General features: G+C 42.2%; 1 protein-coding gene across 1 annotated transcript; it reads right to left on the bottom strand.

Annotated features, from left to right (window-relative positions):
- Positions 1 to 217: 217 nt before the first annotated feature.
- Positions 218 to 16,102, bottom strand: LOC136424268 (solute carrier organic anion transporter family member 3A1-like). The gene is made up of 12 exons (XM_066412801.1): positions 15,934 to 16,102; positions 9,632 to 9,852; positions 8,969 to 9,088; positions 8,241 to 8,365; positions 7,662 to 7,780; positions 6,719 to 6,820; positions 6,029 to 6,122; positions 3,566 to 3,784; positions 3,046 to 3,183; positions 2,312 to 2,473; positions 1,575 to 1,773; positions 218 to 1,050 (listed from the first exon to the last, which is right to left on the bottom strand). The coding sequence occupies exons 2-12, from the start codon at positions 9,778 to 9,780 to the stop codon at positions 765 to 767; spliced, it is 1,713 nt and encodes a 570-aa protein (XP_066268898.1). The 5' UTR covers positions 9,781 to 9,852; positions 15,934 to 16,102; the 3' UTR covers positions 218 to 764.
- Positions 16,103 to 16,467: the final 365 nt, after the last annotated feature.

Below are 16,467 nucleotides of genomic sequence, written 5' to 3'. Positions count from 1 at the left end.
AACTTTACCTCAGACAACAGACGATGACAGGGATAAAGCCAAACGACCATGCTGTTAGTGACGCCAACATAACAAACACGGCCTGGATCACTACGTCAGAACAGTGTTTTTGACAAATGCCCCAGGTTGCACTGCGGTCGCTACGACCGCCATCTTGGATTTGGTATGTCGACATCTTCACTACCGAAGGAGTCACCAAGTTTGTCTCCATTCCAGGTTTGATCCCTGCTCTAAGAGTCGCCCAGGCCGTCTCTATTCCAGGGTTACTTTCTAAAGAGTTCCCACCACCGTTAGAAAGTTTGAGAGCAGTGTGAGTTGTTGTTAGTGTGAGAGAAGAGGCCATGCAGGTGCAGTCACTGTACTCTGTATGACGGAGAAACGACACGTGCATTAGGCATTAGTAAACTACGTCATACTCGTCGTACGATCGTTGTACGATCGTAATGAGGGCATTCTTGGGACAGTCGTGCATATGTCGTACAAAACCAATTTGTCTTGTTTCGGCATTGTAGGCGGTTGGTTCTGTCACAGCCTGCCCACATCAAAATCGTACGACGATCTACGACGATTTTTTTATGACCGCGCCGTTAGCGGTGCTTTTTACAAGTAAGGAGCTATTGTTACAGCGTCATAGTGGTTAGTTTTTGTTCTTTGTTAGCTACAAAATATTGAGTTGTTGTCATTCAGTGAAATGTTAAGATTGATGATGTTAAAGAGTTGATTTTCATCATGCTAGAGAAGTCAGTCAGTCATAAGATATAACGTCAGCTGGATGTTAGTCTTTTACCCACAATTGCTTCAGAGTCCATACTTGCAAGTAGGTATCTACGCCTTGATGATTTGGAGAGACTTACCGATATCATGATCCCCATCGGGTGCATGAAGCTCTGCTTCTCGGTGCAGCCTGCGTGGCAGCCCGAGAAGTATGTGACGCCGTCCGACCCGCACACGGGACTGTACTTGTCCAGGTTGCAGTTGCAGCCGGTGTTGCAGGAGGAGATCAAGTTGATGTCTCCGTTCTTCAGGTAGGGGGCGTTCGGCATGAAGGGGCTGTGGCAAAAGAAATACATGTTCAACATGTGTTTGTAAATGGTTTAATGATGACAGAGGCAGGGGACGGTACTGGACTGTGAGGTTTGATCCACTTACATCGGGATGGACCCCTAGTATTTTCGATAACCACAATCAACCACAGGACCTACGTTTACATTCCATCCAAAAGGACGTCCCCAACCAAAGCTAGCTACTCATTTTCACCTGAGTAGCTAGGTACTAGGTCGCCTCACCTAAGGAAATATTTGTAATAAGTGCCTCTCCAAGAATAGCCTGCTATTGATTCGAACCCAGAAGGTTTAGGCTCTCAGTCAACAACCCTAACCACAAGACCATCTTGACCCCTTTTATCATGGTAGGTAGGTAGGTAGTCGACGTGCTTACGTGCGACGTGTTTACGTGCGATGTGCACCGTCGGGGTTGTACCGCCCCTTACGGGGTGACATACCCTTTCGTTGGCTGATACAAGACGGTGATGCTCCAGGTCTCCCGTCCGGGCGAATGTAAATCATGGTACGTACCTGTAGCCGTACGGAATGGTGACTCCCGCCATAGGAGGCTGCGGGCACGTCAGGAAGAACATCGGGATGCTGATGAGGGAGGACAGGAAGACCGAGGTGGCGGACATGTACAGGCACTGCACAGGCGTCAACTTGAACTTCTTGATGACGATCCCTGACCCGACGATGCCGAAAACGGTGGACGGCAACATCACTATTCCTGGATATGGAAGAACAGATATCGATTGATTGGTTGGTTGATTAGTTGATTGATTGATTGATCGATCGATTTAGTTACTTAGTTAGTTAGTTGGTTGGTTGGTTGGTTGGTTAGTTACTTAGTTAATCAGGGAAGGAGAGACTGAGTGAGTGAGTGACTAAGTGAGTGACAGTGAAAGAATAAAAGGAGTGAATGTACGTGAGTTAGTAAATAAGAGAGGAGTGAATGTACGTAAGTGAATGTACGTGAGTGAGTGACTGAGTGAGCGAGCAAGTGAGTGAGTGAGTGGGTGACTGAGTGAGTGAGTGAGTGAATGATTATAGTGTGACTGAGTGAGTGAAGGAAGAAAGGTCGAAGGAATGCATGAGGAGTGAATGCATGAATGAGAAAGAGAGAGTATGTGAGTGAACGAGTGAGTGAGTGAGTGAGTGAACGAGTGAGTGAGTGAGTGAGTGAGTGAGTGAGTGAGTGAGTGAGTGAGTGAGTGAGTGAGTGAGTGAGTGAGTGAGTGAGTGAGAGAGAGACCTGAGTTACCTACCCAACAGCATGTTTGCCTGTGACTTCGGTACTCCGAACTGCAGCTCCAGGTACTTAGGCATGAAGGAGAAGGCGCCGAATGTGGACACCATGCAGACCCCGGACAGACACAGCACCAGGAACACGCCGTTTGTCAACACCTCCTTCAGACTCTTCGTCATTCCTGGAAAAAACAAGAGTTTGAAGATCTCATACCTCCGTGAAATTTGTAGTCTCTCGTATGTCTTCTGTAATTTATTTCGTCGATCATGAAAATATTGTTTTGATTGATCACTTCTTGTGACTCTATGGAAAATATATAACTTTGAAAATAAAGACATACAGACAAATAAAAAAACAATACCTCCCCGTAAATTCATAGGTTCTTCCAGCGACCCCGTGACCTGGAATACCTGTCATGTCTGATAAAGGACTAGTTCTATCACCTCCATTGGCTCTGATTCTACTTCCTGTCACTTCCACAAGTCTGACCTTTGCGGTGACCTTAGCGGGTACTATCTTTCCACGTTACTTCCTGCCACTCTACTGACAGTGTAATCAGAAAACTACGAATTCGAAGTTCAAAACATAAGAACACAAAAGCCTAACCCACCGAAAACAGCCACAGGGTTGGGGAGTTCGAATTCTGACCTGGACTTCAGTGTTCTGAACAGCTCCTGGTAGTCTGCGTATTTTTGTTTTACTTCCCTCAGAAAATTCCTCAGAAACTTCGACCTTTCACTAACTCATACATACCTTTGATTTGCTTCCAGAGTCCCTTGGCTGGGTCCAGCAGGGGAGGGCCCCGGTCCATGTCCATCATCGGGAGCATCTTCTTCTTCTCGCTCTTGTCTTTCTTCTGAATCACGTCACTGTCTGAGGGTCTCTTCAGGGCTGAAGAGAAAATGGCAACAATATATCACATGATTATATCACATTATATACCCAATAATTTAACAAGCGCTGTTCTGATATTCAGCCTCGAGTGCAGGGACGTTGATCTTCGTTGATCACACACGCTGATCACATCCAAACGCGTAGAAAGAAAACTATTCGCTAATCAGGTCGCCGTTACCTTAAATTTCGCCAGACATGTTCTCTTAATTAATACCCGACCTATTTTTCCATAAAATTGCCGTACAAAATTATGAAGGTTACTCAATTTCTCCGTTCAAAACCACTTTCCCTGACCAAATGTTGTTCTTATGCCAATCATTGCTTGGCCGCAAGAACACAATGACGTATGCAATGACGTATGTTTCCAAAGAACACGTACCATGTGGAAAGAAGAACATGGGGAATGCCGTTGCTAACAGTCCGACTCCGCAGATGAAGAACCCTATCCACCAGGCACCGACCCACAGCGGGTTGGCGGGGGTTAGCCCGAGGGTGGCCGGGTCGATCCCCTTGTCTATGTCGACGTAAATCCTGACGGCAAAGGAGCTGAGGACGAAGCCGAGTGGAGGGCCGAGGCCAAACACGATATAGGACGTTCCTGAAAAAAATAGAAGATACAAAAAATTGTTCTTCAAAACAACATCCCCGTCATGGTAACAAAATCGTCCACCCTTGGGGTGCGGTCATATGTGTCGTAGGTCGTCGTACGATTTTGATGTTGTTGAGTTTTCAAGCAGGTTGTGACATAACTAACCGCCGACGAGGATCTAAATCAGCCATTTTGATAAGGAGACAGCTGTTGGTGAATTCTATATGACACATGTGCAAATATTGCCCTTAGGTTGCGATCGTACGACTTTCGTACGACGAAGGTGATCCCACCCTAAAAGTACCACGCACCTAATTCCTGAATCTGAATTAAGAGACGATAATCAGTCACTTGGTGTCAAAAACTCATACTTAGTGTAACGTATATGTTCTGTACTTTAATAGTGTTGAGAAGTACAAAAACGTACAGTGATTAGTTTTTAGCTACGACATATGCATGTCAAAACAAATCCCAGCACACTGTACCCACACCAAATTCCAACAACTGCTTCAAATTCTCAATTGGCTTCAAAAATATCACAAAGTAGAACACTTTGGTTTCTGTTTCCAGCCGCTTAATACAGTGCACGTTTTTCTTATCATTTGCGAGTATTCTTCTTGCAAGGACGCCTTAGTATACACAACTATGGTTGAAAGAATGTTAAAAGTTACCGAAGAAATTTGATCCTCAAGGACACGTTCTGAATTAGTAGGTTTGACTCAGCCAGAATGCAGCATTGTCTTTGTTCATTCTACCGATAACTAAGATTGACAGTTTGTGTATATTGATTACAACTGTGACCCAAGTAAAAAGGACAACGACCGTAAAAACGCATGCGCAAGTTTACAAGACGATCAATTCATGATTGGACAGCTCCACTGTCCGGACGGTTATTGACGCTTTAAGACGCCGAAAGCCGATTGGGACAGAAAAAAAGTATTTGAAAAGCAGTCTTATGTTGATACCTGAGATTGAACACCTTTAGTGTCCGAACGGTCACTGTCATATAAAGAGTTTCGAATGACCATTGATTCAGGGGAGGGACCACCAAAGGGACTTTCCAATGCAACACATGGTTAAGCCATCAAAAACAATCACTTTAAAACACATGTATCCACATTTCAAACCTCAAATCTTAACCACCCCTGCAAAGCTGGATTTCTCAGGTTTCTTTAGGTGAAAAAAGCAGGAGTTCAACTCCTGCAGTTTAACGAGTTAAAGCCAGAAGTTTCAGATGAGACCAGGATCTCACCCCCTATCCTAATAATTATCAATCCAACCAGAAGAGAATGGTTCAGGGGTCAATTCGAGGTCAAAACATGCCAAAGGTCATCTATTTTGGCCAGATTTTTAAAATACACAATCTTCTGTCCTCCCTAGCAGAAAACTGGACCGTTCTGAGCAAAATATGCCCATGAAAAATCCTTCCCCTTGACATGTGCACAAAAAGGGTAGCCATAGAGAGTAGCCATGTGCATTGACGATGACACCAACACTGGAAATGAAGTTTTTGCGGTACATGCGGGTTCAATTCTCTGACCGGGTCATACCGAAAAATGACTTTAAAAGTGACATTGTATCCTCTGTGTTTGCACAGATATGTGGTCCAAAAGCTAAGGAAGCGGAGATGGGTGCCGCCCTATACACCATATGGTGTGGGACGGACTTCAACTTCAAGAACTTCAATGTCTACGCAGATGGTTCAGTGTGCAACGCGGACTTACTATGATACCTGAGAATGCCGGGATCTAACACATTCAGTAGTACTGACCGAGCGGCCATTGACACCTAAAACTTCTGTAGCACAGGCGGATTTTGACATCTAAGATTGGAAAGTTTTACTGTCCAAGCGGTCACTGGCACATGAAAAGAGATTCTGAACGACTATTGTTACAAAATTATTTGTTATATGTTATTAACACAGTTTCTAGCAACAGCAAAGCAATATAATTCACTTGAATTATCTGATTGCCAAAATCCACAGTACACACACATATAAGAGATTCTGAACGTCCATTTTTATAAAAAGACTATTCTATATGAGTCTATTTAACAAATGAAGTCACTTAAACTGCCTGGATGCCAAAACCAATAGATTTGTTAACTTGAATTTGCGCATAAAACATGTTACTATCGACAAGGTCTTCAAATTGTGTTCTATTCAAATGGGACACACTAAACACTGGACACAAAGAACTCTATTAACTGTGTGTTCAAGCACTTCATAGTGAGTAACAATGCGTTTCTACTTACCGATGTAAAGAGGTGCACTCTCCTTCCTCACGTGGTCATCAATGAACGTGGTTCCCAACGGCATGAGGGGTGTGCCACTGATTCCGTAGATAAACTGTTAAGAAACGACCGAAGAAATCGGTAAGAACTCGTGGAACTTATAATTAATGGAGCACTCCCATTATATGACATATTTGTATCGACAGTTTAAGGAAGGTTTAGGATTAGGTACATGTACTTCAGGAAGCTATTTGTAGATGTCAATATCATCGTACATTTTGTATTTTAAGCTGTTACAGAAAATATATCACATCATCGTTTAGTAGAAGAGTTTGATTAACGTTACATTGTTTATCTTTAGGATTCCATGGTGATGATAGTTTAAAGACATTTTGAATGAAGCATTATTGTTGAATGTTACGAAATTTCTTCTTTTTTTTTTACTTTCAGCGCCGCCATGTTTGTTTTCAGCTGATATTCACAACTGCGCATGCGTCGTGATTTCCCAAAATTCATTGCAGTAAGATTGGCAAATCATTAATAAAATGATGGGGGAGGGGGGCTCTATAGTCAAGTCAAAGTTTATCGCACAACAAAGTAACAGGTACAATGTAAGGCAAAATGCTGTCGGCTACTGATATTAATCTACAAACTACAGGAAGTTTCCATATAACGTTATATGAATGGGATTCAATATGTTTTATTACCTACCTGTCCGAAGACGAGGAGAGCGAACCATCCTCCCTGGGATGACGTGGCTGCCGCCGCATCTTTTCCGCACCACTCATTGGTCTTGTTCGCTATGCACACATCCTGCAGGAAAATGAAACATATATTTAGTCAGAGATTCTGTAAGGGCCCGGTTCACGTTTGTCGTACAATCGTCGTACCGTGATCGCAAGCTGAACGCATTCTTGACCTGGTCTATCACCGTCGTGCACAAGTCATCTGTCTTTCTACAGAAAAGGCTGTCTTGTCGTCGTCGGTTCTGCCAAAATCTACGACATCAAGATCGTACGGCGGCCTAACATGAAAGCGACCACCCTTTATAAAGCTGTAGTAGAAGTACTCCGAAAGTGCTCCGAATTGATCAGAAATTAATATCAAAAAGATACACTAAAAAGAGTGTTAAAATACTAAAAGCAAAGAACGGCTAGAAATAGCGTCAAGGCCCATACTGTTACCATGCGGTTAGCTGAAGAGCTTGCTCCGTCCTATTGCGAAAAGGGGCAAAGCATAAGCATAAAGCAGGCGTTAGTAATTTCTACGGCCACAGTGCATGCAGATGAATGTGCGTTTTTTTTATCGTGTTAATCACTGAGCAAGTTAAAAAGATAATTGTTACACGTTAGTGGGAAGCTATATGATAACAGTGTGATTTAGTTTTTTATGATGAATTGTTAGAAGCAATATCAGATTCTCAAATTCTAGGAGAACTTTAGCTGAAGACGCAGAAAAACATATCATCGAGTAAAGCTTATGTGGTGATGAAATAAACTTACGAGGGATTCAAGAAAGAGAAAGAGCCAGTTATCATGGAAAATGAATGGAAAGAAGTACGACAAGACAGAAAAGGAAGAAAGAAGGAAGAGAGAGAGAGAGAGAGAGAGAGAGAGAGAGAGAGAGAGAACTATGAAAAAGACAAGTGAACCACCTTGCTTTCCAATGATGACAAGTTTGGTATACTCTCAGGATCCACCTCGTACGCAGGCGCGACGAAATGTGGGAGTCCTGACAGGAACGCCCCTAGCGCCAGGCCCAACAGCCCCACACCTGCAAAGACCGGTGGGAAATATTCAAATATCAAAACTTTTTATGTTCTATTTCCTCATTCTAATACGTTCCACACTGAGGTAGCGTGAAGCTAGATCATGGAACGAGTTCCTACCAACACTTTGATCAAATAAGTGCCCGGCCGCATTTGTCCAAGCATGATAGTTGTACGTTTGCAAACTTGGGGCATTTGGGAGATAATTGTGCATTCATCGTAAAGAAAATGCACGTCTTGTTACGCGCCGTTAATTATCTTTAAGCCCGAGATGTTCACTGAATAAGAAATTAATGCAGCTTCTGACGATTGATTATTCATGAGGAATGTTCAGATTAAACCCTAATTCAAGAGTTTAATTTCTATCGTTTTTGTAATGTTACATTTTATCCCCATAAGTCAGTATAGCGATATATAGTATTCTATAACGACCAATCTTTAAAAAGGCAATTGTGTTTTAATTACCGAGGATCTTAGGGCGGCTGTTGCCAGGCTTGCCGCCGTAGTACGTGACGAAGAGCACCGTCACCATGCTGCCGATGTCCGCGGCGCTCGCCACGATACCCAGGTCCTTACTCTGCAGCTGGAACCTACAAAAGGAGAATCGCGAAATTTAGTACATTTAACTAAGTTGTAGTCTTGTGACAATGAATGGTATCAATGAAAAGGCAACGTTCCAACTTTTCAAAGTAACAATCGCCGTACTAGAATAGTAGTAGCTGTGGTAGTAGAGGTAGTAGAGGTAGTAGTTGTAGTAGTATTAGTAGTATTAGTCTTAATAGTAGTAAGGGGTAGTAGAAGTAGTAGTAGTAGTACAAGACGTAGAAGTTTTTTCAGATGTAGTACAAGTAGTTGCAGTGCTAGTGGTCGTCGTTGTCGTAGTAGTAGTAGTAATAGTAAAAGTAGTGGTAGATGTAGTAGAGGTGGAAGTAGTAGAAAAAGTAGTCGGATTTTTTTTTTCAAATGACTATTTCATTCTAATACATTAGAAACATTTCTTGGAATAACTTGCTGTATCGTCACATGTAAACGCTCGCTTGAAAACTAGTAGTTATGTTCAAAACACATAATACAATGTTAACAACAAAACTCAAAGAATGGATAGAAAATTAAAACATATAATGTTTCTAGAAATACAGACAAATAACTGGGCGGAAGGATACATAGAATAGACATGTGAATGGTGATCTGACCTTTTCTCCAGGGTGGTGAGGACGCCGTTCACGTATCCTGCAGCGAGGATGATGTTCATCAAAATGGCGAGACACCAGCACAGCACGAACAGCTTCGGATTGGCTAGCCAGGCAGCCCATCTGAGGGGAAAACGATTGATCAACGAATTGATTGATCCACTGATTGATTGATTGATTCCATCATCGACATCGGTGAATAGATGATTATAATGTGACAAAATGAAGGAGAAAGGCTTAAAGGGACATGAAGGTTGTGAGAATAAAATTAGGAAGGAGGGAAGGAAGGAAGGAAGGAAGGAAGGAAGGAAGGAAGGAAGGAAGGAAGGAAGGGAGGGAGGGAGGGAGGGAGGGAGGGAGGGAGGGAGGGAGGGAGGGAGGGAGGGAGGGAGGGAGGGAGGGAGGGAGGGAGGGAGGGAGGGAGGGAGGGAGGGAGGGAGGGAGGGAGGGAGGGAGGGAGGGAGGGAGGGAGGGAGGGAGGGAGGGAGGGAGGGAGGGAGGGAGGGAGGGAGGGAGGAAGGAAGGAAGGAAGGAAGGAAGGAAGGAAGGAAGGAAGGAAGGAAGGAAGGAAGGAAGGAAGTGTCAATAATGATAAACATAACCATACTATTTCAATTTGTCCAGCAAATGAAAAACGTTAATCTTTTTTAAAGTTCGAATCCTTACTTGGGTTTGCAGCAGAGTATGCCACACCGCACGTCCTCCTCTTTCTCGTGGGTATCCGCCATGATACTTCCGTTTAAATCTCGCGCAGCCTCAGTGAACGCCTTGTCATCGTAGTCATGGCGACGGGAGGAGGCTGGACCGTTCTCCATCTTGGATTGAGACCCCACTGCCGTCTGCAGTGAAGGTTACGTCACTTTTTTCGGTCAGTTGTGACGACAACTCTGTTTGGAGAGAAAGGTAAAATCGAGTCATGATTTGGGTTTTGCCTTGTCCTTGCCCTTAGTTTCAGATACAAAATAAAAGTACAGCATACCAATCTCAGCATTTAATAGACAAAATAAGCCTTTTATGTCAAATACGGCCTACATCGCTCAGAATCGGATATACCCCCTTACCATACCTGATGGACTTTTTTCTAAATTTGTTTAAGACAACAGTTGTCCCCCAGCCCCGTACTGCTAAACTATTATACGGTGTGGTGCCACAGGTGACCCGCCAAACAAATGCGTTTTGTTTGCATTTTCAGCCCTGTGGAACACGGTGACCTAGATCAAGCACGCCATATATCAATGATTGACAGATCTGCAGACGATAACTTAGATACAGGTCGTCAGGTGTTTCTACCGTAGACTGTCCACGTGCCTGGCCAGCACGTGTATCATAACAAATGGATCTCTTGATAAAATAGACCGATCCTGACTGTCCATCACTTTGCGTTTTCATCTGAACATAGCAGTATATTCACGAACTGGCATTTTTGTCGATATCTAACCCTAGGGCTAGGGCATCGGCAGACTTTGTTCTTCTGTCTTTATTTAACTTTGTTCTAACCAGACTAGCCACGTACCGTTTTCTATGTGAGGTGTCAGGACTGCTGACCTCTAGTGACCCCGTTCAACTCGGTCATCTTGTCTCGACAATAATATGCTAAACTTTGGGCACGTTTGTCACGAATTTAGGTTAAAAACTTGACTGGTAAATTAACAACCAAATAATCACCTTACAAACGTCCTAGCTCATTTTTAGACTGTAGATTTAAAGAAAAAGAGACTGGTCAAAGCGTGAGAAAGTTTGGAAAAAAATGGACGAGAAATACACGCGTGAAATTATCACACTATGGGTGGGTAGCAGTGAGACGAATAAAGAGATTTGTTTACTCTTGTTACCCCACCCTAATCCCCCAGCCCCAACCCCTCCATACACATCTTTATTTCAACCTTACAAAAAAGGAAGAAGGACGGAGGAATAGAAAATAAGGCAAGCGTTTGATTCTGACCCCTCAAAAACAGTGTCATTTCAACAAGCACATCCCTCCAGATTTGCACAATCCAAACAACAAACTTTGTGTAGCTAGAACAAATCTTCTCGCCAAGATGTGTAGTGATAGGGGTCGTAGAAGCTCTAAATCACCATTAAAAGTTTAAACCGACAAAAAGCAATCATAGGGGTCCTGGGTTGGTTGTGCCTGTGTTGATTCTGTGTCACCGCCCCCCTCCCCAGAGCCGGTGTCGCAGCCAAATCAATCAGTTCTCAATATTCGTTACTATCGAACTATATATGTCAATCGGTGTAACAGCTATTGGACGCTACACACAAATTTTAGCCTTACCACTAGTATAAGATCATATATATTGAACGACTCGTCACACCTAAACCTAAACCAAACGTTATCTTAACTTTACAAAAAGGCCCTACAGAAAGAGGTATGACGCAACATCCATCTACAGGCATAAGATTTTGAACAAACAAGGTATCAGCAATATAGCTAAAATGCAACAACAACAACGGAGAGTTTTACCTTGTTTTTGCTGGATCTCGCCTTTCAAATAGTGATAGGAAAAAGGTCTGATTCTTATATCAAAAGCGCGAATGGGTCACGAAGGGCCCAGTTTATATAAACTGTTTACCCTTTAACCGCACATAGGGAGCAGAATATAAGAGGAGGACTTTGAACCAAGTGTCCACGTGACTCTTTTGTGCATTTTTATTGAAGGCTATGCAAAAAAATCTCAGCAACTATTAAACTCGAAGACTTGGTCGGATGTTGTTGTGATGCAACATTATGTTCTGTAAAAGTTGAACCTCTTGACAATATTCTGCGCAAAATTCGAGTGAAAGTGAGCGAATACGACGCTATTTGTATCACAGCACTAAGAAGTTAGATTTTCGAACCCTAAAAATAAAAGAGAACTGGAAAAGCAAGGCACAACGCAACTACACTCAAAACGCATGCGTTAAGAAAGTTAGCACGAACCGGTTAAGCTCAAATGAACTCAATGGACAGATGAGCTATTCTTCCACTGGTAATGACAGAGAAGACAGACGCTATGTACAGTATTTACAGGTTCATTGTACCAGGGAAGTTCCCCTAGCTCTTTTCGACAAGCACAATGAACAGTGGACCACGGCTTAACGTCCCGTCCCAAGGACAGCAATCCTTTCCAAAAGCGTGCATGTCGGGTGGGATTAGAACTCACGACTTACTTTATCCAGAGGCAAGGTCACGTACCGCTGGACTTAACACGCTAAAAAAAAATAGAGCTACTTACCGCCACTCTGTTCCGAATATCCAAGCAAAAGAGGTCAATAAAAACGCCACGCGACATCTTTCAAGGTTACAAACTATAAATCAAGACCACCACGCAAGTGTTGAATGCTGCATATGTTAAGACTTCAAGAAACATCTGTTACCAACATCGCGAGAAGAAACAATACCGCCAAGTTCTAAGAAGTTACAGATGATGAAAACAGCTCTAATCTACCATAGCGGCCAAAGACACCATTACCATTCTTTAACAACTCAGACAAGACACTGTTGGTTTAATAACTTCAAAGCAACCGTTAAAACTTGTATTAGATGGTTTTGTTATTGAGGACATATTCTTAGATAAAATGTGGTAAAGAAGCGAAATTTAGCACAAATCGTAAGCTTAGAAAGACTGAAGAACTGGAAACTTACTTGTCCCTAGCCGGCCAAGTAGACCCACATGGTTTGTTTGAAATGTATCCCCCTACCCTGGCTTAAACGGCTGACCTAAGTCGGACAGCGAGTTAAGAAAACATGGCATTTCTTTGTCTTAGGACTAAAAAGGAACCGTTTTCAGACGACATTTAGGAACCTGACAGAATCATTTTCATGCCACTTACAATAACTGGCAAGCTTTGACTGAAATCTTGGTTAGAATTGGGGTAGTAAAGCTTTTTTCTGAGATTCCAGATGAAGTGACGTCATCTTCAAACGAGAACCCGATAAAAGGGGGCTAGTTATGACAATACTGAAGGTTTCCCGCCTTTTTTCTGATCTATACAACAGCTACCGATAGGGCACCAAAATAACGCGACAAATGCTCCAACCCAAAACTTGGACACGAAAGCAATTGATACATAATACCGTAGAATCTGTTATGTTTGCCGTCTTCTTTGGTATGGAATCGCTAGGGAATCCAAAAAGGGTTGAAAAACTAGAAAATGATATTTGTGGATTATTTTTAGAAATAATTTGATTAAAATTGTGAAGGTGAAACTGTTTTCACCTTCTATGATGTTGCATTTTCTTCTAATTCCGTCAAATTGGTCGTGAAAGTTATTACATTGGAATAAATGCAAGGGAACTGAGAAATTTTGCAATTTCGAAACTCTACATGACTACCCCTCTCATTTTTTAAGATTGAATCGTCTTTTACTAAGTACAGTTTTGGGCTTGATCACCCGACTTCATTTGATTAAAAAGAATATTCGTAACACAACCCCCCCCCCTCCACAAAAGTGGCATAAGTGCAATATGCCCGGGACCTACACAAGAGCGCCTGATCGTAACACAGATAACGTGTTCCAAGCACATTACACAATGACTTTGCATGTTCCACTCCAATGCTGACTTGACTAGACAAGGGGCACCAAACAACTTACGAAGTAATGGGTGCGTGTGTAAACATGTCTTAGGAATGTCTTAAAGAACGCCTCAAGAAATGACACCAGGCGTACTCGTCAACCACAGAACGTCGTTCTTGGCTTCATAGCTAAAATGGGCCAATGCGACAAAAACTAACAGGACTTTTCTGACCTAAATGACATCGTCCATTTTTGTTCAAATTCAAAGTAAAAAAAAACACAAATTAAAAAGAATTTGAATAAAACAATAAAACTGGCCTAGACAACAAAGTATTTTTGGGTTTCTTTCAAAGAAACTCAAAACTTTCAAGCGCCATTTTGTCAGATCTTAGTAAGTAGGACGATTTGATATATTGAGTATGAGTCATTTACAACTTCCTTGGTCAATAATCATCAAACATCACACCACACTTACGTCATATCCGCTTCCGGTTTACATGCCTGATCAATCACGTGACGTATAAGTTGCATAAGTTTTGTTGCGTAAGTTAGGTAAGACCAGGTTCAACGAACTTTGAAGTTCGACGCGTCACATTGTCCTAGACCCTAAACGGTAACTTCATTGTGAACCATTTTCTTGCAACAATGGTGAAATGAAAACTTTAAAAACTTTACATTTCTTTAATCTGTGTAACGCGACACAAACAATTTGAGGAGGTCACAGAAAAAGAAGGTTCTTAAAGTCGCCGTAAATAAAGCGTGTCGGACTGACACGCAACATTCTTCTTAGCTTGACACCTTAGCTGCAAAGATCAAAGGTTAACACACGGGGAGGCAGCGCTGACAGGCACAGATTACACCTGGCTTGTACAGGTGAGGTTTGAAAAGGGGGACCGGAGGGGCGGGCTAAAGATCCGTCTGTTGTTGTTGTCGGGCAGACTGTAGCGGGACATGTGGGTCCGTTTTTGAGGCACGGTTGTAAGGTTGACTTAAAACCTAAGCTTTCGAACAGTTTCTATATCCCTGAGGTCAAAACGTAGTTGTTTTGTTTTTCTTGGTTTAAAGAAAACTGAATGGTTATGAAGTGGAATGTATACTTAAAAAAACACAGTCCTGCTAAAATCATAAAACGCACTTATCAGTGAAACGTTGGACTTTTCATTAGCCAATGCCTCAAAAGAAGTCCCCCCCCCCCCCGCGCCAGTAATGTACGTAGAAACATCAGATAGATTTGTTACATTTTTTTCGTTGATGTATTAGCATGTACCCTTACAATTAGCCCACGTGTATGATCTTGCAAATAAAGAAATCTATCTGAAAATTGTGTTTAAGGTCTTCTTTGTCCTCACGCAACCCTGTGAATGCTCTAGATACACTAGATAAATCATTTATCAAACCACTATCACAACAGTTTTTGACTCTCTCTCAAAACTCGAAAACTCAGCTTGGTCGTAGCTTTCCTAACACATTGAGACATGCATGGAAGTGCTGTAGATTTAGTCGGGAAGAACCACGAGGTTTAAAACCTCCTTAATGCTTGAATAAGGGAAGTACAACAATTCCTGAAATTTGCGTGCGAGCTTAGAACACATGAGGGGGGAAATGGGAGTCAAACCCGCAACTTTTCGATCCTAGAGCGAGTTTTCTAGCCGATAAATCACTGTATGTTTACACAAATGAACACATGTTAGTATACGAAGCAAGTCTAATACGACGAACGAAACAAGTTCTGGATAAAAGTCTCCCTCATGTTCTAAAATGGAAAACATTTCTTCACACAGAGTTAGCATAAAGGAAACATATATCGGAGGTCCTGGGTTCGAATCTCCTGACATTCTTCACTCCACCCAGGTGTAGAAATGGGTACATGGCTTCGGCTGGGGAGGTAGGATGGGATAGGCTCCGCCTTCCAATACCGTGACCCTAGACACAGTGGATAACAACCCACTGCCTCTACAGAGTCAAAAAGGCTACGGAACTACCTTTACCTACATTTCCTAAACACCGCAACAAGAAGAACAAACGTTATGTACAAAAGTATAGTAACAAAATGTATCTGATAAATTTCCCTACTGCTTTAACAGCTAGGCACTACAAAGAATGGATCATATGTGCACGGTGAATAATGCAGCACACCTTTCTCGTTGCATGCAATCGGACTAAAACACAACACCGGGATTCGAACTCTTGACCTCCCGATCCAAGGTCGCCAGCTAACCAATGTACTACAACCAACATAGAGCTACATAAACTTTTACTAGTCTAGTAATGCTGATATGTAGTCCTGTAAAGCAATGAAAACTACACTACATTTAGTGAGAGATTTTTTTTCTTCCGACAAAGTTTGAGTAAATGAGTAACCATGCGGCCATGACACTTCCGTGAGTATACCAAACAACTTTTGACAGCGACATTCTATACCACCGCACACACAAAAAATGGACAAAGTATTCGCAACAAATACAACCTACCTGTACTCTAGGTGTCCTGTACACCTGAGTGGGACGTCTTACGCCACAGGTAGGACGCAAACGTACAGGTGTGAGGAGTGAAGCTCACCTGCGTACTCGGCGTGGGAATAGGAACGACCTAAAATATCACCTGAGTTAAATGGACGCGGTGGCTACAACTCTTCGGGAGAGACCATTTTAGCAAAGGAGGACCTAACGTCAACAATGTCACACAAAACGTACAAAACAAATCGTAGAAATTCGATAATAGAACACAGTATGAAATAAATCTTAAACCTTGCGCAGTTCTATTGAACTGGCATGTCTATTTAACGATTCAATATTCTTTATGCCTCAAAATTATCACTTTTTCTATGCTGAAATAACTTCTGAAATAATAACCCAGTTACCCATACTAAAATGGCGATTATCAATATTGATATATCAATACAAGTTGAATTTTACCAAATCAATAAAATGATGAAACAATAATCGTTAAAGATAGTGCGTGTTTGAAATATAAAATTTCGCTTTATTTAGTAAGATATGTTTACA

Source organism: Branchiostoma lanceolatum, chromosome 18, assembly GCF_035083965.1.
Source record: "Branchiostoma lanceolatum isolate klBraLanc5 chromosome 18, klBraLanc5.hap2, whole genome shotgun sequence".
Taxonomy (NCBI): domain Eukaryota; kingdom Metazoa; phylum Chordata; class Leptocardii; order Amphioxiformes; family Branchiostomatidae; genus Branchiostoma; species Branchiostoma lanceolatum.
This window is presented reverse-complemented; position numbering and strand designations above follow the sequence as displayed.

Excerpts from the sequence above, each read along its gene's own strand:
- LOC136424268 (XM_066412801.1), bottom strand. The coding sequence starts at position 9,780 with ATGGAGAACGGTCCAGCCTCCTCCCGTCGCCATGACTACGATGACAAG. Across the intron at positions 8,366-8,968 it reads CTCACCACCCTGGAGAAAAG|GTTCCAGCTGCAGAGTAAGG; the intron begins GTCAGATCACCA and ends CTCCTTTTGTAG. Across the intron at positions 7,781-8,240 it reads CAGCCGCCCTAAGATCCTCG|GTGTGGGGCTGTTGGGCCTG; the intron begins GTAATTAAAACA and ends CGGTCTTTGCAG.